General features: G+C 38.4%; 1 protein-coding gene across 2 annotated transcripts in view; it reads left to right on the plus strand.

The window, feature by feature from the left end:
* The first annotated feature begins 9,675 nt into the window (after positions 1-9,675).
* The window catches only part of SLK (STE20 like kinase), a 46,605-nt gene continuing 40,680 nt past the window's right edge, over positions 9,676-15,600 (plus strand). For both annotated transcript variants that reach the window (XM_016154460.2, XM_016154461.2), the window contains exon 1: positions 9,676-10,439. In XM_016154460.2, coding sequence (XP_016009946.2) covers positions 10,290-10,439 — 150 coding nt within the window. In that variant the 5' untranslated portion in view covers positions 9,676-10,289. The remainder of the gene's footprint in view (positions 10,440-15,600) is intronic.

Raw genomic sequence — 15,600 nt, forward strand, 5'->3', positions numbered from 1 at the left:
TTCAATAGCTGTGGAAGGGAAGGGCAGGAAGCGGGACTGGTCAGGGAGAAGAAGGTGGACTGTGAAATAGTCTCAGCAAAGGCCTCAGCTAATCTCACTGGGATCTCTGGAGCTAAGATGGCCCTTTAGAATTTTTCTGCATTGGCGTGAGAGGGCCAGACTTGAGGTACCCTAGCATCAATCAGTCCATGGATGAGGCTGTCTCAGGAAGGGAATGTGACCTGGAGAGAGACTCTTTAGTTGGGACAATTCTGGAGAAGACTACCACCCATTACCCAAGGGAATAAATCCTTTGGCCCTGAAGGGGGAACTGGGTGGCACATGTAGCACCGCTTCTGTAGCAAAGCCAGTTTTCTGTCATTCTGCCCAATGACACTTTCAATTTGTCAATAAGACCCCTTTCAAAGATAGCTGAGCAGCTAAGAACAGCACTGAGTTTTGGCTCTTGCTCCTCGACTCTGGCTTCTTATATTAAACTATCGACCAACATCATTTAATTGCTGGTCTTTCCGAGTGCCTCACTTCTCATGTTAAATAATTGTAAAAGATAAAATGTCTTCTATATCAGAAATATCACTGTCTGTTTTTTTTTTCCTTTCCTTCTTTTTTAAAACTCAGCTTCCACCCTCCCTTTGTTTAAAATTCATTGAAATAGTTTTGAATTCTGGTTAATTTTCTACCTGCTCTTGAAAATTAAGAGAATACTGAAGTTTTCCTTCTGTGCAACACACAAATAAATAATACTTTGATTATACAGAAACTCTGCTCTTTAATACAAAGAATGTTTTATTGAAGCTGACAAAGCACATCAGGTTACATCGATTTTATATTAATAATCAAACTAGCTTGTTTTGCCAGTTCGATGGAGTGAGTAATTTGAAAATAATTCAGTTGACCTGGTTTAAAGGAGTTTACCACATTTTAAATGAGTTTATCTGGAGAATCTGGATGCTATCAAAACCTAATGGAACATAACCTCTTTTGGGGAAAGTAAATCATGCAGCTTGAGGGGAAGACAAAGGAAAGCCCTCTGGGAGAAAGCTAGTGCTTCAGAGTTTGTTGATTTAGCAAGATTGTTTCTGGGGTTGGGTAGCAGTAATACTTGGCTTCAAAGCAGTCTTGATCCTTCAGTAATTCCTTAATCCTCGTTGTTATGTGAACCAGCAAACATTTGAAAGGCAAAGTTATAGAATGGAATTAGGGTGGTCTAAGTGAGGCATAAAGGCTCAAGGCTCAATGAGAGGAAAGGACTTGCAGGGTTCCACTTGAAGCCTATGTTTTGAGATATTTATTGAAAATTGATTAGAAGCAAAATGTTCTACAAATCTCAGTATAATTATTGGTGCTAACCATAGGTATAAAACCCACCAAAGTGGCTTTCATATTATAGGGAGAGCCACAAAAGGTGGAGGGGGGAGGCAGGGTCCTCCCATTTAAAAGACATTTCTGAAATGCCATGGAATAGTACAAAGCCTGAGGCAACAGAAAAGATAGGAAAAAGAACATCCGGTTGTTTAAATGACGACACTGAAGTCTAAGTTAGAGGCCAACACTACCACTACCTTATAAATCATTTTTGTTAAAACAAGAAAAAGGTGTCCCTTTGGGCAGACAGACTCAAAGGCTCTCAGCCTAGGTAATAAAATGTGGACTGAATTTCAGCCTCCCCCTACCCTTTCATCAGTGTGCTTTTGTGTGGTGCACAAAAGCCAAACAACTGGTCTTTCCACAAGCCAAAGAGAAATCTAGAAATCAGAATTCCCAACTTGGTTGGTTTGGGAGTGAAGTGATTAGAGTCAGCACAGTTTGAAAACAAAGGTTTTTTGTTGTTGTTGTTTTGTTTTGTTTTCTGTTTGAACCTGCGTGTATGGAAATCAAGATACTGTTGATCCAGGGTAAATCCAGAGTAGAATAAAGAAGACTGATTGGAGAACTCTATTTTCAGGGGTCACGCTCTAGTAGAGAATCTGAAGGGAGAATGATGACAAGGGATACCTGGGAAACTGGTCAGTATTCTAGTCTGTATAACGCTGTACTTTGATGCCGTAGTTTTTACTCCAAAATTCTCTTATGCTTAATTGATATGTCTGAGCTGAGACACGGGGGAACTAAATGTGTAAGGGGGTACTGGGAATTGGTCTTTGATAGGAAAACCAAAACAAAGCTTCCATTTACTTTTCGATGACAATAAAGAATAAATATGAGTTCCACTAGACGGGAGACAGGATATTAATCTCTCGATATATTGATTTCAATCCAACGTTGTTTTTAGGGTCTGGACAAATAAGTAGGCAATTTTTAATCAGTATATTACAAGTATGCTGTGTAGTTCAATTTAAAATCAAGTGAGAATTTAAGGAAACATGGAAAATATTCTATGAAATTAACATCTAAGTATACATTGCTACTATTACTTTCCAAGTGAAAATAGTTAAAGTTTTTGTTTGTTTGTTTGTTTGTTTGTTTTAAACTTATAGCCATTGATTATGACCTCAGGGACTTTGAAGTAACTACCGAGATGCCATCTAAAATTTTAAACTGCCATGAGAACTTTTCAAATAATTTAAAAATTTTTTCATTAGGCAAATTTCAGGTGTTTTACTTTATTACCATAATTAACTGTGTTCCATATGAGTTTTCTAGTTAAAACTATCCTGATATTCTGCAATTTTAAGGGTCAGAATTTTAGTACTGAATTATTGAAAGGTTAGTCTGGTTTTTTTTAAAGTCTGGTCCATTGAATGTCAATTTTGCAAGGTGGCACTTTAAAATACAGATTTGGGGTTTAAAAATGTTTGCGAAACATGGATACTCTTGTGCAGAAACACAAAACATATTAGTCCATTAGAAGTTCTGTAATAAGAGAAACTTTAAAACTTTATTTAACCAAGAATTTCCCAAAGTTCTATGGCAATAGTACTCCTTTTTATAGTAAAATTTTTATTTACTTAATATTGTTCCAATTACAGATTGTTGCTTAGCTATCTTCCCTAGCACTCTGTGCCTTAAATTAACAGCAATCGTTTATTTGGTTCATGAATTTGCAATTTGGGCAAGGCTCAGTGGGGAAGGCTTGGCTCTTCACGATTTGAAATCAGCTGGGGTAGTTTGACCAGATGCTGGAAGATAACTTCAAGATGGTTCACTCACATGGCTGGCAATTGATGCTGGCTGTTAGGTAGGAGCTCAACCAAGGTTGAGGGCTTGGGGCCTATGTTCCTTTCCACACAAGTCTCTCCACGTGGGCCTGTCCATGGGTTGTTTGGGCTTCCTCAGAGTATGGTGGCTAGTTTCCAGGAGTGAGGATCCCAAGTGACAAGAAGTGGAAATGGCCAATTTTTTAAGGTATGAGTCCGGAAACTGGCAGTATCACTTTTGCTGTATTATATTGGTTAAGCAGTCATAGCTCCAAGATTCAAAGGGAAGGTTCATAGACCCCGTTACCTCTTGACAGGAGGAGTTTCAAAGAACGTAGTGGCTAGCTGTTAAAATTATGCATACAAAAAATGTGCAAATCATAAAAGCAGAATTTAGTGAATTTTTACATAATGAACTCACCCATGTAATCAGCATCCAGGAGTCTCCCCCATGTCCTCTTCTGGCCACTGGCCCCTCAAGGAAATCAGTATCCTGATCTCTAATAGTAAGGATTAGTACAGGGTTTCTTAATCTGAGCTGGATAATACTTTGTTGGGGGTGGGGGTGGGGGGGGGGAGCTGTCTTGTGCATTGTAGGATGTTTAGCAGCATCCCTGGCCTCTAGCCACCAGATGCCAGTAGCACGCTCTCCCCCATTTGTGATAATCAAAAAAGTCTGTACAAATTGCCAAATATCCTGGGAATGGGTGATGGGGGGAGGGGTGGGAGTCACTCCTAGTTGAGAATCATTGGATTACAAGATAATATCTGTTCTTTATTATTTGTTTAAATCCCACTTAACTATCGAGAATGTAAGTTGCAAGAGACTGCAGTTTTCTGTTTTGTTTTGTTTTCTGTTTTGATTCTGACCAATTTCCCAGTCCTTACTGGGGTATACAGTAGAATACTGCCTAGCATATAGTAGAAAATTGAGACCATCTGTTGAATGAAAGCATGAACGAAAAAGGTGGCAATTCTAAATAGTTATTTAAAGAGTCAGCTCTGTAATATGTATATTTTTATTCAGCCGAACATTCAATCACAAATAATTTGTTCATTTTTGTTAGAAACGGTCATTTTATAAAGTTCATATGAATAAAAATGAGAACCTATATGCCTCTAATCGGAATCTATATTAATTTCCTCCTAAAGTAACATAAAATATGAGCCGCAGAAATAGAAAAGATTGTGATTTCCCAAACAGTGTCTCATGATTGTGTTAACAATTTACTGGAATAAGCCACAAATTGTGGTATCTAATTGTTGTGGCAGTTGTGTGAAACAGGAATGCACAATAACAAAGTTTTCATTAAAAACCTGTTGTTCTGAAAGATTAGAAGAGGAAAGGAGGAAGAGAACAAGATGATAATAGGAACTTGGGAAGTTATTTCTTTAAAAGATAGCCACTGACATTACTCTGAGAACATCCCTCCCAACCCCCAAGGCACGTAGCAGGCTTTCCTGTCTCACTAGGTAAATTTCTTAAGGGTTATTCCAAGAACAGTTTGCAGTGGAGAGAGGGTTCTCACTGAATTTCAACAGACAAGCTCTTCTTTTTGAAATTCCGAACTGCATTTATTTACTCTTCAGTCACAATTGTGTCAGAAAAATGTATACAATTACTAGTATATATATATGTGTGTGTATGTATGTGTGTGTGTATATATTATATATATATATATATATATATATATATATATATATATATATATGGAAACTAAAGTTAAGGGCACAATGAAAATAGAATTTTACAGTTGCAAGGGCTTTTAGAGATCATACTGAAGAATCAATCTTCTACCAATATCTTACCTTACCAGATGTTCTATTTTTTGGGTCATTCTGAATTGTTTCATCTCCCCAAAGTCACCTCTGTTAAAAGTGAAACTCAGAGCTAGTTGATGACAGGTTGAATAATTTTGAGCCAGTGCTCAAAATTGTCACATTCAAACTGTCTTATGAAACAAGGACAGAAGAATTGTAATACGTAAAAGTATGGAGCAATAGAAGAGCACAAAGGCTTTCGTCAATCCCAACTGATTTCCTGAACACCGCAGCTAGTCCATGTCCAAATGAAAAAAATTCGATAGTGACCATTCAAATCCTTAAAGTTCAAAATATGTTACAGCATCTAGATTTTTAAACTGGAATGTGAATGCCACTAGTAAAAGAAATATGTCTGTACAGTTTTTATTATTTTAATTTCCCCAGATTTGAACATGTTAGGACTTGTAATTACCCTGCTAAATGTTTATGATTTATTTCAGCAGAAGTAGCTAGGGCGGGAGTGTGAGTGTAACCATTCTTTATGATGCAGAAAGGGAGACAAGTAGAAAAGAGGATATTTTTAGATTCCCTTTTTGAAACAAAATAGCTTATCAGGTGATTTGTTTACTTTTAAAATGACCAAAAATCCAACTTGGAATTTTCTGAATCATGCACAATTCTATTTCAGGAGAGTAATTGTCATAACTGTAGGTTATTTAAAAAAAAAAAAAAACCTGAGAAAATAACTTTCTAAAAATATAACTCCACAAGGATAGACAAATGTATTTACACCACAGAGTATTTCTACACCAAAGGAATTTGCTACTTCCCTTATAACCTACACAATAGCATTTAAAGAACTTACTAGTAAATTTACAGCCTAAATTAGAAGTAAAGAAGGGGAAAGGAACTGACGCATAATTTGCTTTCACTAGTTAGAAAGTTCCTTCATTTTCATTCATTATTCAACACAAATTTATGGAATAGGAAGACATTGGGCTAGATGTAGGAGATGCAAGGATGAGCAAGACATGGTGCTTGCCCTCAAAATGCTCTGTCTAGAGGTAGAAATATACACATACCCTCACACACGCCTACATGCAAATGTATCCTCGAATACCTATATACACATATATTTATACACAAACACACATGCTCATATACAAATACACATAATACTCCCATACACTTCATATATTTAGACATATACACATACATACATATTCACGTATAAACAGATATACACATATATACCCACATATCCACATTCACACATACATACTTGGGAGCTAACACAGTGAAGACAGTGAGTAGAGTACATTTTCAGTAAAGGAAAGGAGAAGAAATAGCAATGGCAACAATCCTGTGAGGTAGTTATTAAAAGTTCAGTAACACTAAGGAGATATCTCAGTGAAGTTAAATGCTAGGAGTTTGGTTTACCAAGGCCTGGGTTCCAGTTCAGATCTGCCATTACTTTCTCTGAGGTCATGATTGTGCTATTTAACTGTTTCAGTTTTCCTCGCTTTTATATGGGGCCCTATCATAATACCTACTTTATCGGGTCGATAAGAGGTTTAGATGAGACGATGTTAAAAACCACTCCACACAGTGCTAGCACACAGTAAGCACTCAATACATATTCAATTTTTAATTTTTAATGATATCCTTATTATTATCGTAGGTGAAGGTTAGTTACCTGGTAAATTGTGAAGACAGTTTTCTTCCTACCAAGCTGTTAGGAAGGGGAGTGGAGCCAAAAAATTGTGTATTAAATGAATACTTTACGTGGTCACTGGAAACTTCACTTTTAAAGGTTTAAAAATTCAAGGAAGCCAAACCATGATTTACAAATAACACAAAAATCTAGAAATCGGGGTCATTACTGGGAAAATCTGAATCTTTCTAAATGATTTTTCACTGGTATTATTAAATAATTTCTGTGGCTTTAACTTTGTGGAAAAAATGTGTGACCTATTAGTAGTAACTCCATGTCACTAAAGTATGTTAGACTTGATCACATTGCTTGAACAATACAAACATCATGTGATATTATTCATTGATATGATGAGGCAATTCACAAAATAAGAAATCAAGATGGCCAATATACATATGAAAAGGTGTTACATCACTATAATCAGAAAATTGTGAATAAAAGGTTATTTTGGGCTATCAGATTGGCAAAGATTAAAAAGATGGACTAATACTTTGGTACTATTCAGGGTGTGGTGAAACTGGCACTCTCATACATTGTTAGTAGGAGTATAAATTAGTACAGCCTTTCTAGAGGCCAATTTGGCAATACAGGTTAAATTCTTAGTATAGTCTTTGACTTGGCAATGCCACTCATATTTTATCTTAAGGAAATATAATCGGACATATACACAAAGACACTTGTATGTGCATGCTCACTGCGACAAAAAACTGGAAACCACCTAAATGCTTACCAATAGAGAAATGCTTAAATAAATTATGGTAGAGCTATACCCTGGGACTCTATGCACCTATTAAAAAGGATTAGATAGACCTATTTGTGCTGTCATGGAAAGATGTCCATGATCCATATTGAATACCATTTTTATATTAAAAAAGTGTATGAATAGTAAAAATCTAGTTATCTATCTATATACCTAACTTTTTAAAAGCAGATTTATTGTGGTAATAATTTATATATAATAAAATTCACCTATCATAAGTGTATAATCTAATGAATTTTAGTAAATGTATACGGTTGTGCAATCATTACTACAACCGAGTTTTAGAACATTTTTGTTACCACCCCCATAGTTCTCTCAGGCACATAGGCTTAACTTTAAAAAGCGGTTAGGTTGGGGGGTGCAGGTGGGTAGGAGGAAGGCAGGAGGGGAGACTTACAGACAGCTTCCTAGTTTATCATTTCTCTATTATTTCAATTAATTTATAACAATGATATACTATCTTTTAATTTGATAAAACAGTAAAGGTTTTCCTATTTTGAAAAGAACAAAAAAAGGAAACAGACTTAAACCTTTGGCCCTAAATCGACTTCTGGTAGTTTGCCTAAGGAAATAATCAAACATGTGGAAAAGGATTTGTGAACAAAGATATTTATCAATGTTTTATCTAAAAGAGAGAAAAGTTCTATGTAATCTAATTATCTGATAACGCAAGAAAAAATTATGAATCATACTGAAATATAAAAATATAAAATGTAAACCTTTATATGCTATAATTTAATCCATGTAAAAAAAGGTAATGCACAGCCAAAAAGTCCTATTTGGAAATATAATAAAATTTTACCAATGGTTATATCTGGATGGTAACATTAAAGTACTTTTTATTTTATTCTGTTTTCCAAGATGATTATGTATTATCATCATTGATAATATCTTTACATCTAGTGTCACCTGCATAAGTGATACTAATTATAAATAGATTAGGTCTACAGCTGTGCCTCCCTGAACACACTCCATCCCCTCTGATCTCGGAAGCTAAGCAGGGGCAGGCCTGGTTAGTACTTGGATGGGATTCCAGCCAGGAATACTGGGTGCCGTAGGCTTTAAAAAAATAAAATAAAAATAGATTAGTTATGGTATTGTTTTCACAGGTGTTTACATTTGTCAAAATATAAATTAAATATATAATTTATCGTATATCAATTATATGTCAATAAAACTTAAAAAATAAAGGGATCTTGAGAAACAAAATCATTCTAACCCTCTTACTGGAAGAAGGGTTTTATTAGGCGATTTTGCTGCTGTAGGGCAAAATGGTTAGGGAGGGGTATGTGGGCATCATATAGACAGTAACGTGCCCTCTGCACCACATAACCTCCATTAGGTCAAGTGATCTGCCTTCCTATTATACGCCAGGAATGTGGTCAGGTATTTGGATACCATGATGAGCAACAAGACACTGCCCTGAAAGAGCTCCCTTCTGGCAGAGAGGAAGAGAGGTCACTATCCGATAGATTCCAGCCAACGCCCACATTGCCCCACCAGGCAGTCTTCCAGTAGTGCTGTCCAAGGGGCCGGACGCAGCTCAGGAAGCGAAGGCCCTAGTAAGTGGTTCAGATGGAGTCACGAAGGTGGCACCAGGATTACAGCTATGGAAGTGGCCAGCTGTGGAAGCAGCCAGAAGGTAGATTACCCTCAACGAATGTCGCGGTTATTACTAGAAAAGTGAGCTTTTCACATATTTGTCTATCTTACCTGCACACTTATAACAACAGCAATAACTAAAATTGAGCGTTCGCCAGTGCAGGCACCGTGCGAAGAGCTTCTTCAATCCATTGCCTCATTTACTCCTCTCCACAATGAAGAAATTAAGGCTGGAGAGGATACCGCCCAAGGTCACGGAGCTAGTAATCTCTGGCTCCAAAGTTCCCAGCCACCACACAGACTCCCCTCTCACTGTACTCTGGGACCCATATGAGAGCGCAAAAGTCCACTTTCCGGCCCCAATCCGGACAGCTCAGCTTTCACTCTACAAATATTCCCAGATCCATGATGGAAGCAACATCCGCTAACACAATCAACAGGGTCCTGACCACGGGGGCAACTCCACCAATGCCGTGGGCCGACCAGGACTTAGGACTTGGAGAGCAAATGGGGAGCAATCATCAAGGCACGACAGGCGCAAGCGTCTACGTCGCAAACCGTGCTGCATGCCCGCGAGCCCCTCCGGGCCGCCGGCGGGCTGCGCCCAACGCGCGTGCGCGGGGCCAGAGGGGACGCCTCCGCGCGAGCGCGCGGGAGCGGAGCGCGCGGCCGGGGGAGTGCGCGGGCGCTGTGCGGCGTCGGCGCGCGCGCCAGAGCGAGGCTGTGTGGGCTGGGGAGGGAGGGAGGCAGGCGGCGGCGGCGGCGGCGGCGGCGCCCCGGAGCCAAGGGGACGCGCGGGCCTCGCGCCGCGGGAGCAGATAGGTGTGGAGGAAACCCCGGGCTCGCGGCCCGAAGCGCGAGAGCTCGGCCTGTCGACTGCCGGCCTCAGAGGTCGCCCGCCGCGTCTCGCCCCCGAAGTGGCCGCCGCCCCTGGAGACTCGCAGTGACACGGGCCTAAACCGCGGCGGCCGCGGGGGTCCGGACCGTTCCGACCGTCGGGCCGGGCCGGGTTGGGACGAGCGTCCGGGCAGGTGCCGCCCCCCTAGGGCCGACCGGGGGCAAGGCGCCCGCCGCGCGGCCCGCGGGCTGTGCTCGGCGGAGGGGCCGCCCGCGCAGCCCCCCCACCCGGCGGGTCGGAGCCCGAGTCGCTCCCCGCCTTCCCCGGGACGCTTGGACCCAGCGGCGGGAGCCAGAAGAGCCCGCGCGGGTCGGCGCCGCTCGCCGGGCTCGCGCGGGAGAGGAGGGGAGGAGAAACTTTGCATTTTATTGTTGTTTTAGTCCTTAAGTGCCAGGAACTCTGTTGGGAGGAAAAATGTCCTTCTTCAATTTCCGTAAGATCTTCAAGTTGGGGAGCGAGAAGAAGAAGAAGCAGTACGAACATGTGAAGAGGGATTTGAACCCTGAGGAGTTTTGGGAAATTATAGGAGAATTGGGTGACGGAGCCTTTGGGAAAGTGTACAAGGTAAGAGAAAACGGGAAGTTAGTTGCACTTGGAAGGTAAAACAGCCACTGGCCCGGAGTGGCACTGGGATTTACCGTCCTTCTTGTCCCCTTCTCTTTTTGACTTCGTAAACGCACATAGGAACTTAGGTTATCATCCGCGGAGCAGCTAAGACAGTAGGGTTTAAAGTTGAACAAAATTGGGCCTGGACGTAGTTTAAAGAGTAATTGCTACAGGGAGGCAAGGTTATAATGTCTGCTGTCAAACTTTAGAGGAAATGATGATGTTTTTTAAAGCGCGGGTCAGGCTGTGTCCCTCAAGTGTTTTAAAATCATACTTGTAGACACTGATACTTTTCAGTAGGTTTATATTTGTCTACTTGCTGTTTGCAGTCATATGTGTGCTTTTCCTAAGACATTTTCTTTTTTAGGGTGCAGGACATATAGCACTGTCTATAGCTAACACATAACCAGTCTTTTGGGGGTAAGAACATAGTGATTGCTACTTGCAGACTATTTTTGAGTTGGTCGCCTGACAACATACTGGAAAATGGAATGGAATTTCTCATAGAAAATTTCCAGAAGAAAACCTGCATCCGGTCCTAGTTTCTAAATGTAATTATAGTGAGCATTGACTAGAAGTCGATACCAGCTCTTAAGAAATTAAAAACACACAGCATATGTATATGCATATATATTTATTTCAGTAGAAAGAGGTTTGATGTTTCAACCTGAAGGCATTAATATTAACTGTTTACTGCCTCATAAGGAGTATAGGAATGAATGATGTCATTGGAATATTTTCATCCTGAAGGGTGAGGTTTTTATGAGACACAGGTTAGGGGGAAGGACCCACAGGGTTGCCTAGAAGTGAAAACATAAATAACTTCTGTTTATACAGGACTTTTCAGTTTTTAAAGTACTTTCACATAATTTGGCCCCCAAAAGCCTTGTGAGGTAGGCAGGTCATTTCATAGACGAGGACACAGGCTCAGAAATTGTTCGAAGTCATAGTTTAGATTTGAACTCAGGTCTTCTGACCCCGTGTTTACTATTGTTTTATGGTTTAATGTCCACTGGTAAAAATGATAGCATTTTCCTTCCTTTCTAAGTAGCATCCACTTTTGCCTTTGCCCTGCTTCAGATACATCTCACTGCCCCTAGTCTTTCTCATTCTTTATTCAGGCCGAAATATCCACTCCTCTATGTGTGCTTTCAGAACACATTGTTCACCTGGCTACTATGGCACTTGTCACATATTGTTAATGTGTTTGTGTTTTTATGATAAGACCAGGGCAAAAATTATGATGTACATTTGGATTCATCAGTTGTCTTTGCACATAGTCCATCTCTCAAGACATTTGCTGGAAGAATGTGTGTTACCTACATGGGAGTGCTTATTGAAATTATTGTATGCTGTGAAAGTTGGCAAAATAAACTTTGGTTCTTGTTTGGAGGGTAAAGTATGGGTTTCAGCAAGAGCTTACTGTATAGATGTGTGGTAGGAAGGGCTTTTAGTGAAGTGGGAAGATCACTCCTGGGAGTAAAGAATTGTGTTTTAGTGCCAGATGTCACAAACCAACTTTGTGGTCTTGGACAGAACACTTAACTTCTCTGGACCTCTGTTTTCTTAGCTGGAAAATGTTTGTTTAGATTTCTTTATCCATTAACACTCTGTGAGTATGTAGGTATTTAGGAAAGGCAAAAATAAATCCTCAAGGCATCTAGAATCCAGTAGTTAGAAGGCGGTAAGTGATTATGGGCAGTTTTCATGGTATAAATGTCTTATTTAATAGGAACACCGTAGTATTAAGACACTGACTCTAAAATTGTACTATATCTGGGCTCCCTCAATAGCAGCCTGTGAGCTTGGACAAAGTACTTAATCATTCCATGTCTCACTTTCTTCATCAATAAAATCTACTCCTCAGTGTGTGAGAATTAGAGGAGATAATAAGTATAAGGCACATAAAAAGGGCTCAGTAAATGGTAGAAATTACCATTGTTACATTTAGAGCTCGGAAGCAAAATATAGAATGGGCTCGGAAAGGGACCTATGAAGATAGTGAGTCATTTTCCTATTTTCCCATGGCACAGAATGATTGTGTGGGCATACTAATGCTCTATGATTTCATTAATGCTTTCTGCAAAGTGTAACATCTTTTTACAGTGATATATCAATTGAAAATTTCCTGAAAAAGAGACTTATTCCATGTAGTTGAACACTATAAAATTGTGTCAAGGATAATTTTTGTGGTCTTGATTACTATTTTATTGTGGTATTTGGAGAGCATAAATTCTTTGCATCTTTTCTTTTCACTATTCTGTGCTTCCAGGGCTCTGAGGTTTTTTTAAAAAGAAAATTTAAACTTACCTGACCTGCTTTTCCTCTTTTTCCTGGAAGTTTTTGTTTTCCAAGATACTGTAGAAATTTTAAGTTTATAAACTTCCTTCTGCGTAGGGGAAAAAGCTATCAAACCTTAATGTTGTGGGCAGTAGAAAACTTTGTAAAATTGATTCTAACTGTTATTTGCTTATGGAAATTAGCAACTTAAAAAAATTACATTGTAAGTAGGCAGTCATCTTGTGTACTTAGTTTATTTGAAACATTTTCTATCATATAATTGTATTCTTTCCCTTCAGTTCAGCACTACACAATTCTGTTATTTTCTTACTTGAAAAATCTTCTCTATTTTTAATTTATTTTCTCTTAAAGTCTCTGACTTATCTATTTTTTTTATTTCTTTTTTCTCTTTTTAATACAGTATTATTTGACGACATACAAATGAATATATAACATCCCTCTTTTTTTTGCATTTGGATTTCTGTTGTCTTTAACAGAAGGAAAAAGGACTGACATAAAATTATATATTGAATTGAAGCCCAACTCCTGACTGTGTACTGGATGAAAGTGATTGTTTTATGGCACTGATGACATGCACCTTTTTTTTTTTTTATTTAAATGACATATATAACCTTTGTATTGGAATATACAAAAACATGTATATTTAGCAAATAATAAAGTAAACTCCTATTAATCATCAAAGTCAAAGAATTCTACTAGCACCCCAGAATCCCTCCCATCTCCGTTTTGAATTGACCCCTCTCTTCTCGTTAAGGAAACCACTATCCTATCTTTAAGTTACTAATTTCTTTGCTTTTCTTTATAGCTTACCATCTAGGTATGTATTCACAAACATCATAAATTTAGCTTTGAATGCACTTGAACTTTATTTGAATAAGATCATATTGAATGTATTCTTTTTGTGTCTTGCCTCTTTCAAAATCAGCATCATGTTTGTGAGGTTAATCTTTGCTATCACCTGGAGCTGTAGTTAGTTCATATTCATTATAGCATAGCATTCCATTATATGGTTATATCAACAATTATTTACCATTCTACTGTTAATGGGTATATTAGTTGTTTCCAGTTTTTGGCTTTTATACATAATACCGATGCATATATGCATAAGGTTTGCTAAGACAACTCAGGAGTAGAATTGCTGGGTTATAGAGTAGTGTATCTTTAATTACACTAGACGATGCCAAACTACACCAATATACACTCCCACCAGCAGCACATGAGAATTTCTTTGCTCTCCATCCTCGCCAACATTTGGTGTTGTCAAAATTTTTCAGTTTTGGCAGTCTGATGTTTTTATATAATATTTTTTATTGTGGTTTTAATTTATCTTTCTCTGACTACTAATAAGTAATTCTTTAAATAGGTTTATTGGTAAATTGGATTCTTCTTTTGTGTTCAGGTCTCTTCATGTTCCTATTCAATGTCTTTTTCTTGTTTATTTGTAGTATATTTTGGATTTTAACCATTTTGCAAATCACATTTCTACCTTGCCAGCTTTTCGCTTTTAGTTTTCATAAGTATGGAGCACTAGAGGGAGGCTGCAAAGAGGAGGAAGAAGAGAGAACTTGCACTTTTCTCTGTTTCCTATGGGCTTCTTATCTGTTTCCCTGTTAGTCTTACCACCATCCTAGTGGAAATTCTTCACCCCAGCACGAGCAGTTGAATCATTTGTAGTTTTTCCAACACTCATGGAGCTAATATCATCATAACCCTTCATAACATCAGCTTCAGTTGGCTTGTTCCTTCTTTTTCAAAAGGTGTCCTGGTTCCATGTGACCCCTTTTCCAAGTTCAGAGATGCTGGCAGCAGCCGAGGAGCACACTCTCCTCAGGGATCTGAGTTTCAGCTCTGCAGTACCTTTCCTTTAAGCTTTTGAGTTTCAATAATTCTAGTTCCTTCCCTTGGTTCCTCTGGTCCTAGGGTAGTAGCTTTTTCCTGCAGTTGTTACTTCCCCGACCCTTCACCTTTTCTAATTTTTTAGTTCCCTAGTTAACAAGTCAACCATTAAATTAAATTCTATTAAAATAACATGATTATTTCTTTTGGCTGGACCTATTGATACAAATATTAAATAAGCTAATAAATTGAGAGTGCAGAGAACAGTGCTTGGCACAATGTAATTGCTCAATGAATGATATCTAATAGCATAATGCATACTATTATATAGAATAGCACACTTGAAATAATTGGAAGTTTTTATACCTTATTTCTTTGCAAAATACTAAAATTTCCAATACTAAAATAAACTATATAGCTCAAAAAGGCAAAGATAATAATTGAACTTTATTGATAATGATATGCTCCAAAATCATCACCTCAGTGAAGTCTAACTTAATTACCCTATTTAAATTGTAATTTCTTCCCTGTGTACCCCCTGTGTACCATCTCCTCATCTTTCTTATTACCTTACTTTAATTTTTCCAGAGTACTGTCGCTAACATACTCTCTGTTTTCTTATATGTCTTCTCCCCACAATTATAAATGCCATGAGTGCAGAAGGATTTTGTATATATTTTTTACACTGTCAGCATCAGGAACAGTGCCTGATATCTAGAAGGTACTCAGTAAATAGTTTTTGAATGAACAAATTGATCATAGCAGACCAATTCTTGAGCACACTTTAATAGATTTTTATATTGCATTTCTTACTGAGAACAAATTTTTGCTGTGTTTGTCTTTGTGTTTTCTACAGCTCCAGCTGATGCATGTAGTAAATGTTCATAAACTGTGATTTGGTTGGTTTAGTTTTTGTATTTTCTTATGATTGAATGTTTTTATACACTGGTCTATAAGAGTCTTACCTCTTATCTTGGTAGGA

This window comes from Rousettus aegyptiacus, unplaced genomic scaffold (genome assembly GCF_014176215.1).
Source record: "Rousettus aegyptiacus isolate mRouAeg1 unplaced genomic scaffold, mRouAeg1.p scaffold_m13_p_6, whole genome shotgun sequence".
NCBI lineage: Eukaryota > Metazoa > Chordata > Mammalia > Chiroptera > Pteropodidae > Rousettus > Rousettus aegyptiacus.